At 50.8% G+C, this 21,011-nt stretch overlaps 1 protein-coding gene across 4 annotated transcripts in view; it reads right to left on the reverse strand.

Moving 5' to 3' along the window:
- COL22A1 (collagen type XXII alpha 1 chain) overlaps positions 1 to 21,011 on the reverse strand; it is a 269,693-nt gene that overhangs the window by 226,782 nt on the left and 21,900 nt on the right. For all 4 annotated transcript variants that reach the window (XR_008373874.1, XM_053559196.1, XM_053559195.1 and 1 more), the window contains exons 2-3: positions 18,218 to 18,363; positions 13,079 to 13,645 (exon numbers count right to left, since the gene is read on the reverse strand). Coding sequence is in view for 3 of the 4 variants with exons in the window: in XM_053559196.1 (XP_053415171.1) it covers positions 13,079 to 13,645; positions 18,218 to 18,308 (658 nt within the window). In the remaining variant the exon portion in view is untranslated. The remainder of the gene's footprint in view (positions 1 to 13,078; positions 13,646 to 18,217; positions 18,364 to 21,011) is intronic.

The following is a 21,011-nucleotide window of genomic DNA, read 5'->3' on the forward strand; positions in this document are numbered from 1 at the left end:
GTCAACCCTTCTCTGAAGTGGAGAATGATAATGTACAGATAACTATTTCTCAGCGAACCTTTGCCATGTGCCCATGGGGGAGAACTGGGTGTGCTATTTTCTAGACAAGGAAACTGCAGATATGTCTTGAGTCCAAATCCACAGAGTTAGTACACAGCAGAGTAATGTTTACAACTACATCTACAGGATTTCAAAAATTCTATTCTTCCAACTTCATTTTTTTCCTGCCCCCCAAAAGTGAAAACAGACGGTAGTGCCATCCTTGGACCCAGAATGAGGCTCAAGGTCCTTCTCTGGGCCTGACGCACAGAGGAGGAAGAAGGGACAGGGACTGAGCCCACTCAGACCCCAGGCCCATCTTCTACACCAGTGATTTTCAACTGGTGTGCCACAAGAGGATCTTAGGTGTGCCTCAAAGGTTTTTTAAAGGTATTTAATTAAATTATTTTCCAAAGAAGTTCAAAGCACTGTAGGCATATTCTTCCTTTTTCACTCTTTTTTTTTTCTTGATCAACATAATTTAAGTGTGCCACAGAAGTTTAACTGTAGATTCAAGTATGCTGTAAGCCAAAAAGTTGAAACACTGGTCTAGACCACACTCCAGAGCTTCCCTGCCCCAACAGCCTGAACCTGCTTCCAAAAGTACAGCTTCATTGTCAATCTATTCTCCAGAGAGTGGACTGAGCCACTCCTAGGGTCCCCTGGCCAGGTATCCGTGGGCTTGTGGACAGAGCTTGCTCCTCCCATCAGGGTGTTCCTACACATGCCCACGATGCCGTCCCTGGGGCGAGACCAAGCAGCGGCTGTGAGGAGGAGACGGCCAGCTGCAGGTTGGGGACTGGGGATTGGGCCACCATATCTTTCCATGGCACTTTAAGGAATCCAGGGATTCTGAGTTCAAACCTGCCTCCCACGTGTCACACAGGTGTATTCATCAATAAGGAAGAGAGAACATACTTTCTAGGGCACCTTTTACACTTGGCCTCTCAGTTACAGACAGCAACACATGCAGTATGCAGGCCTCCTGCGTTCCCCGCCCCGGGCTACTCATGGTGAGGGCAGATCAGCAAGTGCAGCATGGTCTGGCCCAGCTCGCTCAGCCCAGACGCACAGAGGTGATGGGCAAGGGTGCTCAGCTGCACGCCATGGCCTCACATCGACCAGCTCAGCCCTTCCCAGACCAGGAGTGTGTCACTCTCCGCCCAACCTGAGTACAAGGCAGGAAGGGTCTCTGTGCTCCTGGTTTTGGGGTCCAAGACAGAAGATGTCTGCAACAGACACACACACTAGCAGGTGCCGAGGGTGCCAGGGCTCACCCCAAAAGAGGCCCCGAGCAGCCTGCCTGCCAGACTCCCCCAGGGCAGCACCGGCGAGCTCCTCTAATTGGCTCCCCCTCCATGGCCATTCACTCTCACGCCTGTTGTTAGACTGATGTCAGTAAGAACCTTTTATAAATAAACAAGCAGACATCCTGAAAGCACACATCCTGTGTGTCTGAAACCAAATCAAGCAAAATTGACAGGTCTGATTTCCAGAAAATGGGAGTCGGTACTACACAGGCGCGGACAGACACTCAAAAAGAACACGCAGAGTTTTAGTGAAGTTACTTTTTTTTTTCAGGAGACTGTTCCAGGGTGAGGGACAAAAGGAAGGCGTCTTTGTTGCCCTGAACAACCCTTTCCAGGCTTAGTGTTGTATGTGTGTGCTCATGTAGGTGAGCCTCTGTGTACCTGTAAATGCGGGGGCGTGCAGGGCGTGTGTGTGTGTGTGCGCGCACAGGTGCCTGTGAGGCAGCACACTTGTGTATCTGTGAGTGTGTCTACATGTGCATTTGTGCGTGTGTTTGTGTGCGGGTAAATTCAAAGAAGCCAGAGTCAATGTAATCAGAGACAAGACACATATTTCACTATAAAACAAGTCACTAAAACACCCAGGTTTGACACTTGTCCTCCCTCAAGTCTTCCCCGAAGTGTAAGGTTGTATTGGAAGCATTGCAATTAGTCAACCACATCTCCAGAAAAGCTCTGAGACAGAGGGTAACTCTGGGTCCCCACCCTCTCTCTGACAAGTGTAAGACAAGTTCAGCCAGGACGGGGTTAGCTGCAGGACGTCAGAGCTGCTCAGAAATGCAGAATTTCGCCGTGAATTTAATTATATACTTGTATATTTATAAAGAGACATATTTATATAGAGAGCGTCCTTGTATACATACTTTCTGCAACTGCCAATTTGGTGGCAGCCACTATAGTTTATCCCTTTATCAACTCAAAACTAAAACCACCATGTGAAATGCACAGTTAGAGACCTCCAGGAGTTGGGACACTTGGGCACAGCATGACCACAGTGAGTGAGATCCTCACAGCTGTGTGGGCACAGTCTGCTCTTTACTAGGGATGTGGCCAGGGACAGAGTGACATGGTTGGCACAAGTCCCCATAGCCGAGCGGTAGTAAGGGGAGTGTGCAGATTCTTACCTGACCTCCAACCCCATCTAGTCTCACAGAGGCACAAATCCATGTCCAAGAGCAGGGGGTATAAGGAACATAAGAATGTGTCAAGAACATGAGAGCAGTCCTTAAAATGACAGGCAGAGGAAAGCTGTAATTTGATGTCACACAGAGGGGGCAGCTGGTCATACATGATGCCAACCGAGGCATAGAAGGGAAGGGTCAAGGAGGCCTCTAAAATGGAGCCCCACCTCCACTCTCCAGCGAGGAAACCGAGGCCCCATCACACATGTCCCAGGGGCCCTCGGTAGTGGCAGCAACTAGATTCTCAGTCATCACATCCAAACACAGAATCAGGAGGCAGCAAACTTCTATAGAAAGGACCAGACAGTAAATACCCCAGCCCTTGGTCCACGTGGTCTCCGTTGCAACTACTCAACTTGACATTCCAGTGTGAAAGGAACCACCAAAGACAATGTGGAAATTCTAATAAAATGTAATTTACAAAAAACTGATGGCAGCCTGGGTCTGGCCTGTGAGCTGTCATTGGTGGTCCGACACATCAGATCACAGGACTTCTTCCTTCCTGAACAGACCAGTTCCCTGTAGATATGTCACGACAGAGAAGGGTCTAGGCTCCTCTTGACTCACTTCCCCGGGACAAGCAGCTCAGACCCTCACCCTTCTGATACCAGCCCAGTGGTCTTTGCAATGCTGGTAACAAGAGTTAATGTGCTGGGGCACCAGCCACAAAGAGAGCATTCCTGTGCCTGTGCTCTCTGTTCCAGAAATCAAATAGTAGCAGTATTGTCTTCACTACAGGGAAAATTAAAGTTCTAGAGAATGATCTGTCAAAACAAACAGAGAAGCTTGGATTCGTGCAAACTTTTAGTCCAAGTCCACCCGCTGAGCCATTGCCATCAAGGCCCAGGCCCTGAGGGAGAGAAGGCAGGGTTCCAGGTCCAGTCAGCCCTGCATTCACACCTGGGCCCTCCCAGGCCTGCCCATCAGCGTGCACAGGTGTACATGGTATGTGTGTGGCATCTCAATTTCAAATAAGGGGTGCAATTTAAAAAATGTTTACACAAGCTTCTTTGGGGATAATAATAAAAATGTTCAGAAACACTGTCCTTCAGTAAAAGGTACTTATTAGCTCACTTTACTGGTGTTATATATAGATATGTAAACATTCATATATAGGTGAATAAATTGTGCGTGTGTGTAAATGTACACAGTATGGGTGTGGGCTCAGGGCCATCATCATACAAGCACCTTCCAGCACCAGCGCACTAGGTCCTCATGTTCTCTGCAAGGTGCACTGAGTAATTCCCAGACACTAGAAATCCACCTCCAGCAAATTCACAGGCAGGTAAAGTGCTCAGTATAAGAAGTTCCCGCGGTCGGCACCTGTGGCTCAGTGAGTAGGGCACTGGCCCCATATACCGAGGGTGATGGGTTCAAACCCAGCCCCGGCCAAACTGCAACAACAAAATAGCCTGGCGTTGTGGCAGGTGCCTGTAGTCCCAGCTACTCGGGAGGCTGAGGCAAGAGAATTGCCTAAACCCAGGAGTTGGAGGTTGCTGTGAGCTGTGATGTCAGAGCACTCTACTGAGGATGATAAAGTGAGACTCTGTCTCTAAAAAAAAAAAAGAAGAAGAAGAAGAAGAAGTTCCCACATTGCGGTGTCATCATCAACCACCACCTAGAAGCAGAATGAAGAATCAAACTGGGAATGACAGAGATTGTGGTGCAGGGTCTCACAGCCAAACGAGATACATCTGTCCTAGAGAATGTGCTGTGCGAGAGCTGCACAGCAGCTCTGTGATGAGCCCAAGGCACAGGCATTCATGTTGAACAAGCTCCTGTGGCTCTAAAACGTGGGTTATATAGTTTTAGGCAGAGACAGGAGTTAGGCAGGACAGTAACCAAGGGGTTTCCAGAGTCATCTCCAGGCTTGGGTCTCACTGTGCAGAGTCAGGACAGTATTTTTCTTCCTTGAGGCACACAAATTAAAAATAAATAAATGATGAGTAGGTTTTAGTTTTCCACCACTTTCAATAATTTTCACCTAAAATTTTACAGCACATAATTGCAATTAAATAATTCAATTAACCATTTCCACTGGGTGACCTCAATCCTAGTAAGTTCTCCCACGAGGAACTCCCAGTGACCTTTAAGGAAGAAGGGCCCAGAACGAATTGCTGCTGGAAGCTGACGTGGTCCAAGTGCCAAGCCACAGGCATTGACGTGGCGGCTCGCAACCCACAGCTGCCGCTGCCGCCTGCTCCCTCCCCCCTGGGCTGCGGGTCCATCCAGAGGGAACAGCAGGGCGGGTCACTGTGTGGCCCCATCACATACATGCCCCCAGACGTGTGTGTCCGTGCTCGTGTGGTGTGTCCGTGGGGCATGTGTGTGGTATGTGTGTGTACATGGGGGTGTATGTGTGTAATGTGTACTCACGTGGCAGGTGATGTGCGTCGTATGTGACGTGTGTGCATGTGGGATGTGATGTGTGTGCATGTGTGTGGTATGTGTGAAATGCATGTGTGGCGTGTGCTGTGTGTGCACTGGGGGTGTGTGTGTCCTGTGTGCACACGGAGCTGTGTGCATCCTGAGTTTACTCTTACTCTGTGGGGACAGAGCAAGAGTATAGTCAGGAAGGCATGGCCCCAGGGGACAATGCCACCAGCAGGGCTGTACCTCTTTTATGGCTTTACAAGACTCTCTTCAGAGGGAGGGGCTGCCTAAGAATTTCCCAGTCCACACACGCCACCCGGAGCTGCCAGCAGCTAGCCAGCAAGCCCTCCCCCAGGGCCTCCTGGGCTGTGTCTTCAAAGGGAAGATGATCACAGCGTGGACTCTGCTTCTGGCTCACCCGGACCCCACCCTAACTGTGTGAGCCTGGGAGAGAAAGCCACAGAGCCAAGCTCAAGTTCTGCCTCCTACAAATGGGACAGCCACACACCCCTGCTGAGCACACTCCCTCGTGGCCCATCTCCCCGCCCCAACCTGGACTTAGGACCCTTTGCCTTCACTGTTCTCTGGGCCTGGAACTCTCAGCCTATGAATCATGGCTTACAAGGCTGTTTCTGGCCATTCTAAGTGCAAGGATCTTGCTCTACTCAAAGAGGCCTTCCACTCACCTCCCTGGCTGAACTGCCCAGGTCACATGCCTGGCTGACCTTCTGCCTCACCACTGTAGGCAATTAGCTTGCCCACTGCCTGGCTGCCTTTATTTCCTTTCTGGAAAGTGTCACCCTAAAAGTAGTGTCATGTATGTCCTGTAGCCCTCCTGACTCAGAAAATGCCTAGTATATGACAGGGCCGGATAAATGCACACGGAAAAAATAACCCAGGAATACATAGCAAGTGTATAAAAATAACCCCTGTTGCAATATGTCATCTATAAATGTTTCTTTAGTCCCTCCCAATTATGTGAATAAGTTGTGTGATTTACTTTTTACTTTTCATTACAAAAGTGCAAAATGGATTTTTAAGTGACTTAATAATTGGTCTATCTGAAAAGTAGAGCATTCAGTAGTCAAAACTCTCATCAGAACAGCAGCGTAGCAGTGTGTGAACACAAGGGGAAAGAGAGATTAGGGGAAGGTCATGAGCTAGGATTGAGAAAAGCACCCTGAGGCCTGGCCCGGGCTCCTCCTCTCCCCCAGTCTTGACCAAAATCCCTGCCCAAATGCCCAAAAGCTAAAAGACAGGATTCACCAAAGGGCTCCCTTCCTGTAGGGACAGGGAGAAGGGGCCGCCATAGAGTATCCCCAAAATAGAAGTAGGTGGAGGCCTCAGCTGTGGCCAGCATTCCACAGACTCACTCACAGTGGCCCAATAAGCTAAATAAAGGTTTTTTGTGGGCAGCACAGTGCCTCGGGTGGAGAAAGCTCTTAATTACAGCTGATTCTCTGGGTTGAGCCCCATCCGCACCCTCCGCCCCTCATTGCACGAAGCTGAGGCTGAGATTGAGTCCTGTGGGGACCTCTGTCAGGCTATAGGGAAGCAAGAGCCGACACCCTGACGTGCCCAAGGCCAAGAGGACACTGAGCCCCCAGCCCTAGAGCAGACCTTAGGGGAGGCCACTGCCAAGGTCACAGAGGGCATGATGCCTGAAGTGCTGCTGCCCGTGCTACTCCGCTAACAAACCTGCATTATACCCTCATTTATAAAAGCAGATAATGATTTCTTCACGTTAGCTTAAGTCATTTACATGGTGACAGCCCCAGTCCCAAAAGCTAAAAGACAGGATTACATTATTGTGAGCCAGGCCCCTGCTAGGCACTGCACAGGGAGGGCTCTGCATGAGACACCCAGCCAGGTCACAGAAGCACAGGGGACACACATGTCCTGCACACACTGTAGCCCTCCATGCTAGGGCACAGGCCGGGAGAGGGGGGAAGGATTCACATGCTCAGGCAGCAGATCTTGGCTGAGTGAACAGTCCATCACCTATGTCCTGGAACCCTGGATAGGAAACTTAGCCCTTCTCCCCACCCAGCGTCTCAGGGTCACCAGCCATAAAATAGGAAGAAAACACACTTAAAGGGGCTAAGCAGTGAGACGGCAATGAAATGATGGATTTGAAGATACTTCCTAAATATCATAACTTCCCAGTAAGGACTCAGGACCTGGTGTCAAGAGCACCCAGGAGAAACTCCCACTCTGAGGCTTGCCGGCTGGGCCCTCTCTGGGCAGCAGCTCAAGTTCTCTAATCCTCTGAGTTCATCTCACTGACGAATTAGAAGCTTCACTGTGCAGGCTCCAACCTTGGAGTGCTGCACACACTGACCCTGATGTGCGTGAGCATGCAGCCAGAAGTGTGTGAGATGCAGATAAACTACCAGCACAACTTATCCTATTTGTAGTCGTGACTTAGGCAGTAGAATTCGAACACTGCTTGTAGAAGAATGTGGAAGGAAAGTCTCCTGGGGACCTAAGAAACAGGATGGGAAAGGCCCACAGGGGGCCCAGGAACATTTGGGAGGGGCTTCTGCTATGGCCACCCTAAGAGAAACTCAGCCCAACCCTAGACCTGTTCCTGTTTTCAGGCCACACCCTTCCCTGCCCACTGGTCATTCTCAGTTGGGCTTCCAGACCAGGTCAGCCTCTGCTCACAGTCCCCACCCTGAGCACTGACCCCTCCCTCTCTGTGCTTTGGCTCTGGACCCAGGCTCCCCTGTAGAGGTAGCCCCTGGGAGCCGGCTGCCCTCACGTTTGCCCTTCCTCCTTCCTGTGGCCAAGCTAGATGGGAAGTGCGCGGGTTTGGGAAGCCACCAGAGTTCAGTTTATCATGGCCAGCTCCACACCATAAGAGGAGAGGAGGAAAGAGAGGGGAGAGAGAGGAGGGGAGATGGCTGTTATCCAGTAAGCTCGCTGTTCATGTTATTTGGGGCTCTGCTATACATGACAGGGCACAGAAATGATGTTTATTTAAGATTCATGAGAAAGCTAAGATTCATGGAAATCAGGCAATGTGCCAAAAATTATGCAGATAATAACGAGTCCAAGGACCAAGAACTAGAGATTCACCACCCACGGCTCTTACACCCCACCCACCTCAGCGGCTGCCAGATGCATCTATAGCTATCATTTTACCTCTAGGGAAGCTACAGGCAAACAAAAATGGGAACCACATATGTAATGTTATGTTTTCATTAAAAAAAAAAAAAACAGGAGAAATTTATTTTACTATTATGTTGTATTTAACACTAATTTTCCAAAGTATGATCATTTCAATGAGTGATAAATATAAAAATATTCATGACATGTTTCATTTTCTTTTCCAGATTCTCTAAAATATTCCTTGTTATACTTTCTACTAAAATTCCAGTGTGTATGTCACACTGTGTCACATCTCACTTTGGTCCAACCCCATTGCCAGGGCTCAACAGCCACACGTGTTGGATGGTACAGGCCAGAACATCTGTGTCCCCCGTGTAAAATGTCAGTGTCAACACCACCTCACCAGGCTGGATGGAGACAGAGTGGGACGATGCGATGCCAAGTACAGTCAACATGAGGTGTCAGCAAACAACAGACTCCCTCCATCCCGGCCATCTGGACTAGAGTCCAGTCAGGGCTCTTCTTCCCCCCATCTGTCTCACCCTAGGAGGAAGGTGAGGTTTTGTTTGTTTCCCTTTAGACACAGACTCTCGCTGTGTTGCCCAAGGAGATCTAGAACTCCTGGCCTCAAGTGGTCCTTCTGCCTCAGCCTCCCACTCAAGTAGCAGGGACTACCGGTGTGCACCACCTCATCCCTCTGGAGGTGAAATTTTGGGCATGATTCAGCCTATTCTAGCCAAACTGCCTCGCCTAGACCGGCAACAAACTTCAAAATCTAACCATTTGTCTCTGCTCACCAAAATATGAATGCATTAGAAATTTCAGTTATTGTTGGTTACGATTTCAGACTGGCAGTTGTGGGGGCGAAATAGATAGATGCCCAACTATTCCTAATGTGCACATCACCGGAGCAAGCACAGAATTAGCTGTCAGGCCACTGCCCTTGATATCCTTCAAACAATATGTAGGAGTTCATAGTTCTAGGCTCTGCTCTGGACACAGAGGTGCCACAGGGAACAGACTTGTGAAGCCACAACCTAGTGCATGAAGACGGACACACGAACCAAGATACCTATAAAATTACACACTCAATTGTGTAACTGGCTGCCACATTCCTGCTACACCAAGCAGACAAGAGTTTCTTAAGGACAAAGAGAATTCCAGACCCATTACTGCACCCTGGGCACCTGGCCTGTGCCCAGAGGAATCACCTGGTGTGTGTTTGTCAGAGGAATGAATGAATCCACTGATTGAGTGATCCAACTGATTGAAGGTTTGATACAATGCATGGTTGTTGAATGAAGGAATGGCTTAGATCCAAATCTAAAGGCTGCTATAATATATAATTGTTGAATGCCTGAAATAAAAATCAAATGGTTTGGATCAAACTGAATGATCATCCCATAAAAAAACCTGCTAGTGTCAATCCATGATTTTCTGGATCATCAATCTGAAGCTCCTCTTCAGAAGGGCTCCTGAGGAATCTTCTACGAACAAAGACATTTCCGGTGTTTGAATTTTGTGATGCTCCTTGATTTAATCTTAGCTTGCTGTCATCTAATATGCTACTGTTAGCTCTTCTATTTTATTTGCTTTGTTTCTAATTGAGGCCCTTGTGAAGGGATTTCATCTTGTTTGTCACCAGAATAGACAAGGCCCTCTTCATCTCACAGCTGTACTTATAAAACCCGATTCCCTTCAAATGACTGAGTGTTAACTTAAATCTTGCTTCTTTCGTAGGCATTTGGAGAAGCCTGGCTGTAGAGAGTCTTGGTTTTTCTTGATGCTGTCACCATGAACTCATGTGCAGACTGGGGTGGCCAGCACTGGTTTCCCTTTATTTGGGTAACGCCCCCACCCCACCAGTTTCCCTTGAGGGAGTTGAGGCAGTAACTAACTCCTGTCCCAAACATGAGACAAGGTCTAGGTTTAGGCCCAGCATACTCAACTATTTCCACTCCCAGGCTACATGACCTGCTCCGTCCAATCAGACTGAGGCCCAGGCCTGCTGGGTGACAGTCTCTCCCTGGACAGTGTGCATACTGGTTCTGAGACTCTGAGCCTTGCATTAGCATCCCCAGGTTTCCCCAGCAAGACCACGCTCTCCTTCTCTGCCCTGCTCCCAGCCCTGCTGGCCACTGTGAATCAGGATGCCCCTTTGTTGGCTGGTATGAGACGGGGTTCAGGCTAATGGGAGGTGATGGTCACAAAAGAGAAGAAGGTGGGAAGGGGCTTGCTTCTTGTTCCCTCTCTGTCTGTTGCCATGGCCTGGCAGGGGCTGTGTGCCTCCAGCAGTGAGGGTCCCACAGGGCCACCCCACCCCAGCCCCGGTGGATTCTGGTTGCACACTTCCTGCCTCTCCCGGTGCCATTTCCTGTATGCCTCAGTATCCCTCATTGATCTAACCCTTACCTGAACAGAACCTTGATCAATGTCACCTCGCTGAAACCTGTGTACCCCAGGCACCCAGATGGGTCTTTCAGAATAGGGTTAACACCAACGCAGAGGAAACAAGAAAGGGAGAAACTGTCAGGGGCCTGGTGTCACCATGGAAAGCCACTTGCCCTCTGGATTTTTCAGTTGAAAGTGACAACAAATCTGCTTTTTTCCTACAGTCACTGAGGGGAGTTTTCTATTGTGCTCTGAAGTCTCATCACTGACTTAGAAGCAGGGTCAGTGATGGTGAAGCTGGGTTCTAGAGGCCCAGCGGGAGGAGGCTGGTGTGTGGGGGCTGAAGCCTGGGGTCTGCCCCCTGCCCTGCCTCTGTTAACTGTGTAGCACGTCCTGGGAACTTAATCTCTCTGGGGTTGTCTCTGCCATTGCCAGAGCTGTCTCCTAAGCACAGAGAAGCTTCAAAGTCCAGACTCAGCCCTGTTGAAATTCAGACCCAGTCAGGACCAAGGCTGGCAGGACGGCATACAGCTAGCGGGTAGGTCTGGAAGCAAGCCTGCTCCCTGGCCTGCAGCAAGGCCTGCTGGGATGACAGCGGGAGTTTCTGTCCAGCCACCACACTGGATTTCTGTCTCTTGGCTGGGACTGTGACCCTGTGGCTGGATCTTGACAGCCTAGACTTGTGATCAGGGTGCACCTAGTCAACCCCAGAGCCCCAGCCCTGCTTGGGCTGAACCTCTCAGTTCCCTCCCAGCCTGGCCCCATCCCCTCTCTGGCCAACTGCTAAGATCCCAGTGTGCCCTCTGGCATCAGCTTCCTCCTCAGTCAGCCATGCTCGGAGTCCCCAGGCAGTTTTGTGAAGAGCCTCCCTTTCTCTTGCTGTCTAGCAGAATTCCATTACCCAGGGGCCTCTGAATGTACCATGCACCTGCGTAAAACTCTCCAGTGGTCTCACCTCAGCACACAAAACCTCCTTTATGGGGACCCTGGCAATCTGGCAAGAGCCAGCACCCCCCACTCCCTTCCTGAAACCCTGGCACACGGGCCCATTATAGTTCACTGACAGTGCTGTGGCACCCTTCAGTCCCCTGCCATCTCACCCATGCTGGTCCTTCTAAATGGCCTAAGTGCCATCTCCTCCGGGAAGCGCCCCCTCGTTCTCAGCCTCACCAGCAAACTCAGGACCCAGCCCACGAGACTGTGCCTGCACCTGTATTCAAGTTCACCCTCACGGTATCACATTCCTGTCTTATGCATCTGCCTTCTAGACTATGAGCCCCCAGAAGGCAGGTGCTGTATCTTCTCTTTTTCTATAACTTTAGAAATTGGCATAAAGCCACACAAAAAGTAGATGCCCAATAAGTACCTCTTGAGTAAATAAGTAGAGATTAAAAGAGTTGATGCAGAGACAAGAGCCCTGTCGCAGTACAGAAGCCCTGAGCTATCCCAATCCTGGGAATGGCTCAGCTGTGCTCTCCCCAGCCTGAAGCCGGGGCCCATCCCAGGACTGACTGGACCCTGCTGAGTCATAGGCAGCTACCCCCACCCACCCACGGCTCCCCACTGCCCTGAGCCCCTGAGGCAGTGTTTTTCAACCTTTTCATCTCAGGACACACTTGAACCTACAGTTAAACTTCCCTGGCACACTTAAATTACGCTGATCAAAAAAAAGAGTAAGAAAAAAGAATAAGGTTACTGTGCTTTGAACTTCTTTCTAAAATAATTTAATTAATGGTCTTTAAAATTTTTTGCAGCCCACCCAAGATTCTCTCAGGGCACACTGGTTGAAAATCTCTGCCTGAAGTCCTTCCCCTCCCTGGCCAAGGTGTCACCCTGGGAGCAGCTCCATGCCCAGCAATAACAAGCATGGGGAGAGGCCAAGACTCTGCTCCCAGCCCCCACCTGCCTCACAGCACAGCCCCTGCTGGTCCTGGAAGGGAAAGTTACTTGCCAGTGCTAATCCTTTTGTGACCCAAGAAGGACAAATGTCACCTCAATCCAATGGGCAGATGCAGAAGCTAGAGACAGAGTTATGAGTAACCGACTCCTCCTTCCCATCCTGGACAGAGGGCCGTCCTCAGAGTGACCCCACTAGGACCCTGGAGGTCAGACTTCCAGGTCAGAGCGCCCTGCCTCCCCTCCCCCCATCCCCAGGCATAACCAGCAAATTCCAGGCAAATAAGTTAAGAGACGGAGGGTTATCTCCAAGGGGACCAGGTCACAGCAGTGGCCTCTGGGATAAACAGCCCCTGACCATCTCTAAACGGCTGACTCTATGTGCCCATTTCCTTGTGTGATCTCTCACCATAAACCCGTGGAGACCCTGCTAGTGCCAGGCTCGTCCCGGGGCGTTTGTGTGCACCGGCTCTCATTTCAACAGTTCCAGGCAGCACGTGGAGGATGGTCCCCTCCCACAGACACAGAGCAGAGACTGCGAGGTGGAGCGGCCCAGGATCTCAGCCGCAGGTTGGGAGCCCCTTCTCCCTCTGCCGCCCCCTCCGCCTCAGGAAGGGAGGTGACAGGCACGTCCCACCAGAAGTGGGCGGGCTACAGGGTTCGCTGTGCAGGTGAACCAGGAAGGGGGACGGCGGCCTCTACCTCTGCCGCCCGCGGGCCTCCCCCTGCACTGCCCCACCACGGGCGGCCGGCAGCTGCCCGCAGCGCACTCACTCTCGCACAGGCGCCGCCTCAGCTTGCCGCGGATCTTGTCGATGGCGTCGAAGTCGGACACGTGGAAGACGTGGGCGGACGTGGGCTCCGAGGCGATCTCGTCCAGCTCCTCCTTCAGCGCCGCGCCCACGCCCACGGCGAACAGGCGGATGCCGGCACGGTGGGCGGCGGCCGCAGCGTCCAGCACCAGGTCCTGGCTGCGGCCGTCGGTCAGCAGAATGGCCACCTGCTTGAAGGCGCGGTCCCCGGGGCGGCCGCCGGCGCGCGCCGAGAAGCTGCGGGCGGTGATGTAGCGCAGCGCGTCGCCCGTGTTGGTGTTCCCGCCGTGGTATGGGATGCGCCGCGCGGCCGCCTTGACCGCCTCACGCGACCCGAAGTGGCCCAGCTCGAACGCCGTGGTGGGCTGGTCGCTGTAGCGCACAACCCCCACGCGGGTGCGGTCGGGGCCCACCTCGAAGGTGTCCACCAGGTTGGCTACCCACTGCCGCACCTTCTCAAAGTCCGCCCTGCCCACGCTGGAGGAGGTGTCCAGGAGGAAGACCAGGTCGTAATGGACGGTTTTGCAACCTGCAGGGGTGAGAGAAGCGGTGGGTAGGACACGTGAGCAAAAGGGGACTGTCCTTGGGCCTGAAGGCTGGTCACAGGGTCCGGCCCTGCCTCCCACTGCCTGGGGGCCTTAGGCTGCCTGAACCACCTGAGCCTCAGTTTCCCCACCTTCACGTGGTAACAATTGTGAGTTTTCTCCAGGATGGCTGTGAGGTTCAGCTGGCAACGTATTCTATTACATTAAAATGACCCCCACCATGGAAGACACTGCACAGCAGTCTCTGCACTTTTGTTTTGGTTAAAACGTGACTTCACTTTTGGTTTCATTATTTGTAAACCTACTATAAGTAATGCATGTTCACTTCAGAAAAGGCAACCAGAAGGTGTTTTTAAAGTTCATATTCCCATCTTCTCAGAGGTAAATACTGTGTCTCTCTAGTGATTGATGGAAGTGGGACTGTACCAGCCAGTGGTATAGGCACTGATTTCTCTGTGTCCAGTGACAAGCTAGAAACCCATTTCCAGCTAGATACTGCAGGTGACCATGACCACAGGTGACCACGACTGCAGGGTCCTCTGCACAGAGGAACGTAATGGACTTAGCTACTGCTCCCTGGTTGAATAAACAATTTAGAGTATTTTATCATTAAAAATCACATTAAATATGTCACATTCATTCATTTTAAATATAAATGTGCCATGTAGATGATTTATATGCTTTATGAATATACTTACATTACTTATATTTGTATAAATATAAATTTTATATAAACTATATGATGTTTCTGATTAAACCAAACACAGCACTACATGATTAATTTCTCATCCTCACAGCCGTCCGTCCTGTGCATGGAGCATGAGCAAAAGTGTTTTCCTAACTCCAAATGTACAAGGGAACCAGCAAGAAGCTCGGTCTTGCTACTTCCACAACACCAGTGGTAGCAGCTGCCTAGGCCCCCAGGGACACCCAGCACAAATATTTGGCTAATAAAATCAAAAAGGAACCCTACCAAACAAACAAGCCCCACTTTGTTCAAATATCAGGTGAGAAAGGGTAAATAGGACTGGTGGTGCCCAAGGTGCACACCAGTTTGAGCAGAATGCATTTGTCTACTCAGCAAGTGGCCTTAGGAATGTCATACTTTCTTCCGGGGCTTTAAAGCTCCACCATTTCACAATTTGTGATTTAGCCCAAGTAAATAATCAGATCAATAGAAGGGGGATATATAGGGAAGTTCACAGGAACCTGACCAAGAAAATCCTGAAGACAATGTCTACATTCACCTAGGTAGAATTACTTAAAGCGAAGATCCATTATGTATTCACAGAGTGGGAGACGAGATGGCCTTGAACTTCCATGCCTTAAATACGTACCCATATTTACCAACACAGATACATTTTTCCAATACAGTGTTGGGTGTAAAACTCTATTTATAAAACATTATGTATAATATGATGGAATGTCAGTAAAGAAAGCCAGTGCTCTCGTGTGTGTCTGTGTGTGTAACCATGTGTGCATGAGAGAAACCACCTTTGGCAAGCAGAATTCAGAGCGGCTCTATTTTGTTTTCTGCTTTTATATTTACAAGCAATACATTAAGTTAAAAAATAAAAACACTAAAGCTATATATACTTCGGTATCTGGCCTGAGCCAATTCTAGTCTTGAATACTTCACACCTACCTTTCTCTCTAGTTTTCTTTTCCTTTTGTCTTTTCTTTCTTTTCTATGCTTTCTTTTTTTTTTTTTCTTTTTTTTGAAACAGTCTCACTCTGTTGCCCTGAGTAGAGTGCCTTGGCATCATAGTTTACAGCAACCTTAAACTCTTGTGCTCAAGAGATCTTCTTGCTCAAGCCTCTCGCATAGCTGCCCACCACCACGCCTGGCTAATTTTTCTATTTTCAGTAGAGATGGGGTCTCACTCTTACTCAGGCTGGTCTAAAACTCCTGAGCTCAAGCAATCTACCTATCTTGGCTTTCCAGAGTGCTAGGATTACAGGCGTAAGCCACCACACTGAACCCCTTTCTCTCTAGTTGTCAAAATCCAAGCTACAATCTGTATTCCAGCACTGAGTGACATGCCAGCCTTAGCAGGATTGACTCCCTAACAGGATTAGAGCTTTTGGAGTATGTATCCCCAGATGTGTGGACTCAAAGATAACTCCTGAAGAGCTTTTCTCCTTGACACAAAAGGTCATTCTTTTGTCCTTGGGAACATAATGTGCCAGCCTGTTCAGGATCTTTGCTACTGAGGGCCACTGTGGGCTGTAATCCTAAAGCAAATTTGTTTTAAGGCTAAAGAAGCTACATTGCTCAGGAGGCCTCACCAAAAGGCCCTTTTGAGCCCTGCACACATTTTTTCCCAGAGGCCAGGGAACAGGCTGGGTTAGAGTATGCTATGGACAGAAGGGATTGGCCGTGGCTCTGCTAAAGGACAGGGCCTTGCCACTGCTTCCCTCTGGCACCATTGTCCTCTCCATGAAATGAGGCCATAGAAGAAACAGCCTAGGACTTGTCCACTTGCAAATTTGGTAATCCTGGGCATCAACTGTGCACTTGAGAGGTTGGCTTGATGGACACAGAGATCTCATGTTCCTCATCTTTAAAACAGATGTCCACACTTATTCCAGCTAACTGCCTTCCAGAGGCTCAGGCAGAAAAGAAACACGTGGAAAACATTGTAAAATCTCTAAAGCAATAGTGTCTTTTTTTTTTTTTTTGAGGCCTAGGGAGTGAAGTTTTAGAGTGTCATTTCTCCACTTTTCCCAGCTTCACCTGCTGTGGGCTTGGGCCTCTCTTTCCCTCAGTTCCTCGTCTGAAACGGGAACAGCATTTACACTCCAAATCTAGCGAGGGATGCCGTCCCTGCCTGCTGTGGCAGCCCCATGTGAAGCCCCGTGCTGGATGTCGTGCACACCGCTGGCTCACAGTCTTCACTCCTCCCGCCCCCTCATGTCTCAGTCCTGACCACTGTCTTCCCACAGCAGGGTCCCCCACACAGGAGAGCAAAGCCATCCTTCAGGTCTCAACCCTGCCCGCCCGGGCCTTCCCATCTCTAGGAAATGCCCCTGTCCCCTTGTCTGCTGCCTGTGTCTCACTGTCCCGGACAGCTTCTCTGGCTGAACCCCACTGTGTCCATTTCTCCCTGGAAGGTGTCCCAAAGCCTTCACAGAGAAGGATAAGACAACCAGGTCCCAACCACGCCCTGTCCCCAGCATCAAACCCTGTGTAGACTTGCTGATCAAGTCAGCCTCAGAGCACATTATCTGACTGGGACACGGGGCCAGGCAGCTCCTTCTCATCCTCCCTCTTGCTCTCACACTCACACCCACAAGGACCTCCACACATATCCACACACACTCCTTCACACTCACACTCACACACCCACAATGACATGGTCACACGTATCCACACACACTCCTTCACACTCACACACTCACATGCACACCCACAAGGACCTCCATACATATCCACACACACTCACACCCACAATGACACGGTCACACGTATCCACACACACTCCTTCACACTCACAGTTATACACTCACACTCAAACCCACAATGACATGGTCACACATATCCACACACATCCTTCACACTCACAATGACACAGTCACACATATCCACACACATCCTTCACACTCACACCCACAATGACACAGTCGCACATATCCACACACATTCTTCACACTCACACACACACACACAATGACATGGTCACACATATCCACACACACTCCTTCACACTCACACACCCACAATAACACAGTCACACATATCCACACACATCCTTCACACTCACACTCACACCCACAATGACACGGTCACACATATCCGCACACACTCCTTCACACTCACAGTCACACACTCACACCCACAATGACACAGTCACACGTATCCACACACATCCTTCACACTCTGACACACAGTCACACACTCACATCCACAATGACACGGTCTCACATATCCACCCACACTCCTTTACACTCACACAGTCATACACAGTCACACACTCACACACCCACAATGACATGGTCACACGTATCCACACTCACACATTCACACACCCACAATGACACGGTCACACGTATCCACACACACACCCTCACACACTCATAGTCACACACACACCCACAATGACACGGTCACACGTATCCACACACATCCTTCACACACTCTCACGGTCACACACTCACACACCCACAATGACACGGTCACACGTATCCACACACACGCCCTCACACTCTCTCATAACGTCTCACACTCTCACAATCCCCACGCATTTTATCACTCACACACTGGCTCTTGCTGGACAGCTGATTATCACACACACCTGTCAGATTCTTGAACACTGCCTCACACGCTCACACATTCTCTCACACACACATTCTCACACTCACACTCTCACAGACTCACACACTGGCTCTTGGTGGTTACACACACAGGCCTGTTGGCCTCCTGACAGTCTCTCTCTCACACGGTTGGCCACACACTGATTCTCAGGCACACCCCCTGGCCTTGCACATTCACACACACAGGGACAGACACGCTGACTGCCCGGCCCCCCAGATGGTGCAGCCCGTGATCGCCCCACCTGCCCGCTGGGCCTGGCAGCCACCGTCCATGCTCCACAGCAGCAGCAGCCAGAGCAGGTCAGCCGCAGCGCGCCCGTTCAGGCCAGCCATGGCTCTTCTTCTTGGGGCTGGGATGGAGCACCGTCAGGGGCTACTGCAGCATCGCCTGTGTAGAAAAGACACACTGCAGTGAGGACCTTTCAGCTTCTGGGCCCCAGGAGGAATGGCCCCATGCCCAGGCTCGGCCTCTCTGCCCTCCTCAGAGTCCACTGTTCATAGAGCCACAGGGTGGCCTTCTAAAGAGCGAGCCCAAGTGTCACCTCCCTTCCACCCCTCCTCCCACCCAGCGGCGGGTGTGCATCAGGGACCTGCCAGGCCCATGGCAGGATGTGAGGTTGCAGAAAGGAACAGGAGAGGGGACTAGGGACCCCTCCTCAGCCAGAAGCCCCTCCACGATGCCCTTCTCATACCCTGCTGAAATCAGCCCACAGGCCTGCCATGACTGCCCAGTCCCCACCAGCATGACCTCTCACCTCTCCCCTACCAGGCTTCTCTGAGTGGCCATGAACTTTCTAGCACTGAACCAGTTCTGTAACATACCCTCACCACTGTGGAAGCTTCTCTACTTGCCTGACATCCCCACACCCACCCCGAAGGCCCCAGCAGTGCTGAGCCCAGATGCTCCCCTTGTGCAAAGTCCTTGCTGAACACCTCGCTCCCCAGCTGTTTGAGGGGCCGCTACTCAGCTGTCTCCCTAGGAAGCCTGAACTCCCTTCTGCCAGCAGTGGGCTGTCACTTACCAATCCATTCACCTACCGTCTGTCCCGGGAACTGTGCCATACAGACTGATCTAACTCATAGACCTAACGGATCAGAGCCCATATGCGTGGTCACTAAATAGCGTGAACCAAGGCAAAGAAGAAGAATTGGCCAAAGGATGTTTGCAGTGGTCAAGAGGCTATCTCAAAGGCAATAGTGCAAATGATCAACATAAGATTATTCTAAGTCAAATAATAAGCAAAAACTCTTTTTTAGATTTAATAAACTGAAAACTACTGAGCAGGTGGCAAGGGAATAAGTGGAAAGCAACCTCATTTACCCTCTGTTTTCAAGTTCAGGTCCAAAGCAGGCATTACAGTGATCTGTGAGACTTCAGAGGGCTGTGAGACTGTACCCCATGGACAGGCATGCGGGAACAAAATGTCACCACCCTGGACCAGGGCAGGGAGGGGACTTGCAAACCAAAAACCCACAGAGGAGGAGGAGTGAGCTCTGTGTGAACATGTGTACTACACATGTTTCTCTTTTCGTGACTTTTTCTGAATTACATTGACATTTCAGCTTTTCATCATGGCGAACTAAAACTTACAATGTTCCAGAGAATCAAGAGAACCTCCACAAACCTGGAGTAGCCGTATGTCAATACGGCTATACTCCATGACAAACACAGGTGAGCCGGTCTCAGGGGTCTTTCCCACCCCGCCACATGCATGCGCTCACATGCACACACACGCACACATGCATGCACACACGTGCATGGGGAGGCGAGCCAAAGGTGTGCACACGTTTGCAATCATCAGCTCCTCCCCTTGTGCAAAGTCCCCATGGGCCACCTCCCAAGTGGGTCCTGCCCACCCACTCCTGCTCAGGCTATGCTCACATTCCCATCACTGGGATTCCTTGTGGCTCCCAGGACACACTCTGCCACCCTGTGCTCTGTGCGGGTTGCAGCCCTGTCCTGCATACCTTTCCCCAGCTTGGCCTCAGATTGTTCGAACCCATCTAGTTCCAATCCGTTCTTATGACTGTGGGGTGGCCGAGGGCATCCCCATCTGCAGGGTATAACTCATCTCAGCAAAAGGAGTAACTTGCCCAAGATCATGCACAGGCGGGGCAGGGTTCAGACACCCTGCAAACAGCTGACACAGTGCTCCAAGGGAAGCCAGACTGCGTCTACATGGAGTCTAGACATCCCTGAGCACCTGTGACCCCTTAGCCACTGGGAAGCTAACCTGGAAAGACACCCCTGACTTCCTGGCAGCCAGGCTCTCACACCCTGACACTTCATCCTGGGGAGCCCCCGCCCTGCCTTCCTGGGAGCCAGGCTCTCACACCCTGACACTCCTCCTGGGAAGATCCCTCCCGCCTTCCTGAGGCCAGACTCTCATACCCTGACTCTCCTCCTGGGGAGACTCCCCACCTTCCTGGGAGCCAGGTTCTCACACCCTGACACCCCTCTGGCCCCTGCATTCACTAGATGCCAATGCCTAACACAGCTTTTAATAGAGCACCTTCAAGATGCATTTTACCAAGCAGATTTGCACCCTGTTCTGGGTTTTATAAAAAATGACTCACAAATTCTGTCCATGACCCTTTCCTGTCGCCTTCCCATTTGGGTTGTGTCTGTCATCCAGAATCTGTAGACAGAATCCCACTGCTTCCCCCAAACTTCTGGTCCCTCCGTAGGCCTGGAGGCTTTTATCTGGCACAGGGCGGGATGGTGGAATTGCTCCTCATGCTCGTCTCTCCTCTGACCTGTCCCCCTCCCTGATGACTAAGAAGGGGACTGGATCCGGACACTTTCTCCCTTGAGCTTTACACATTTATTTGTTCCCATGGGGCCTGGCAGGGGTTCTGGTCACAGTCCCCATCATTTTTCTCTCATGCTGCTCTCATCTGCCTGCAACCTGTCTCCCCCAGCAGCTTGGGGTCTCTTAGAATAGGTTTCTGGAGTCCTGGGGCCCAGCATAGAGCCCAGTGCACAGCAGATGCTCACGGATGCTCACCTCAGAGGGGAAGAGTGGGGAGAAGGGA

Source organism: Nycticebus coucang, chromosome 13 (assembly GCF_027406575.1).
Source record: "Nycticebus coucang isolate mNycCou1 chromosome 13, mNycCou1.pri, whole genome shotgun sequence".
Taxonomy (NCBI): domain Eukaryota; kingdom Metazoa; phylum Chordata; class Mammalia; order Primates; family Lorisidae; genus Nycticebus; species Nycticebus coucang.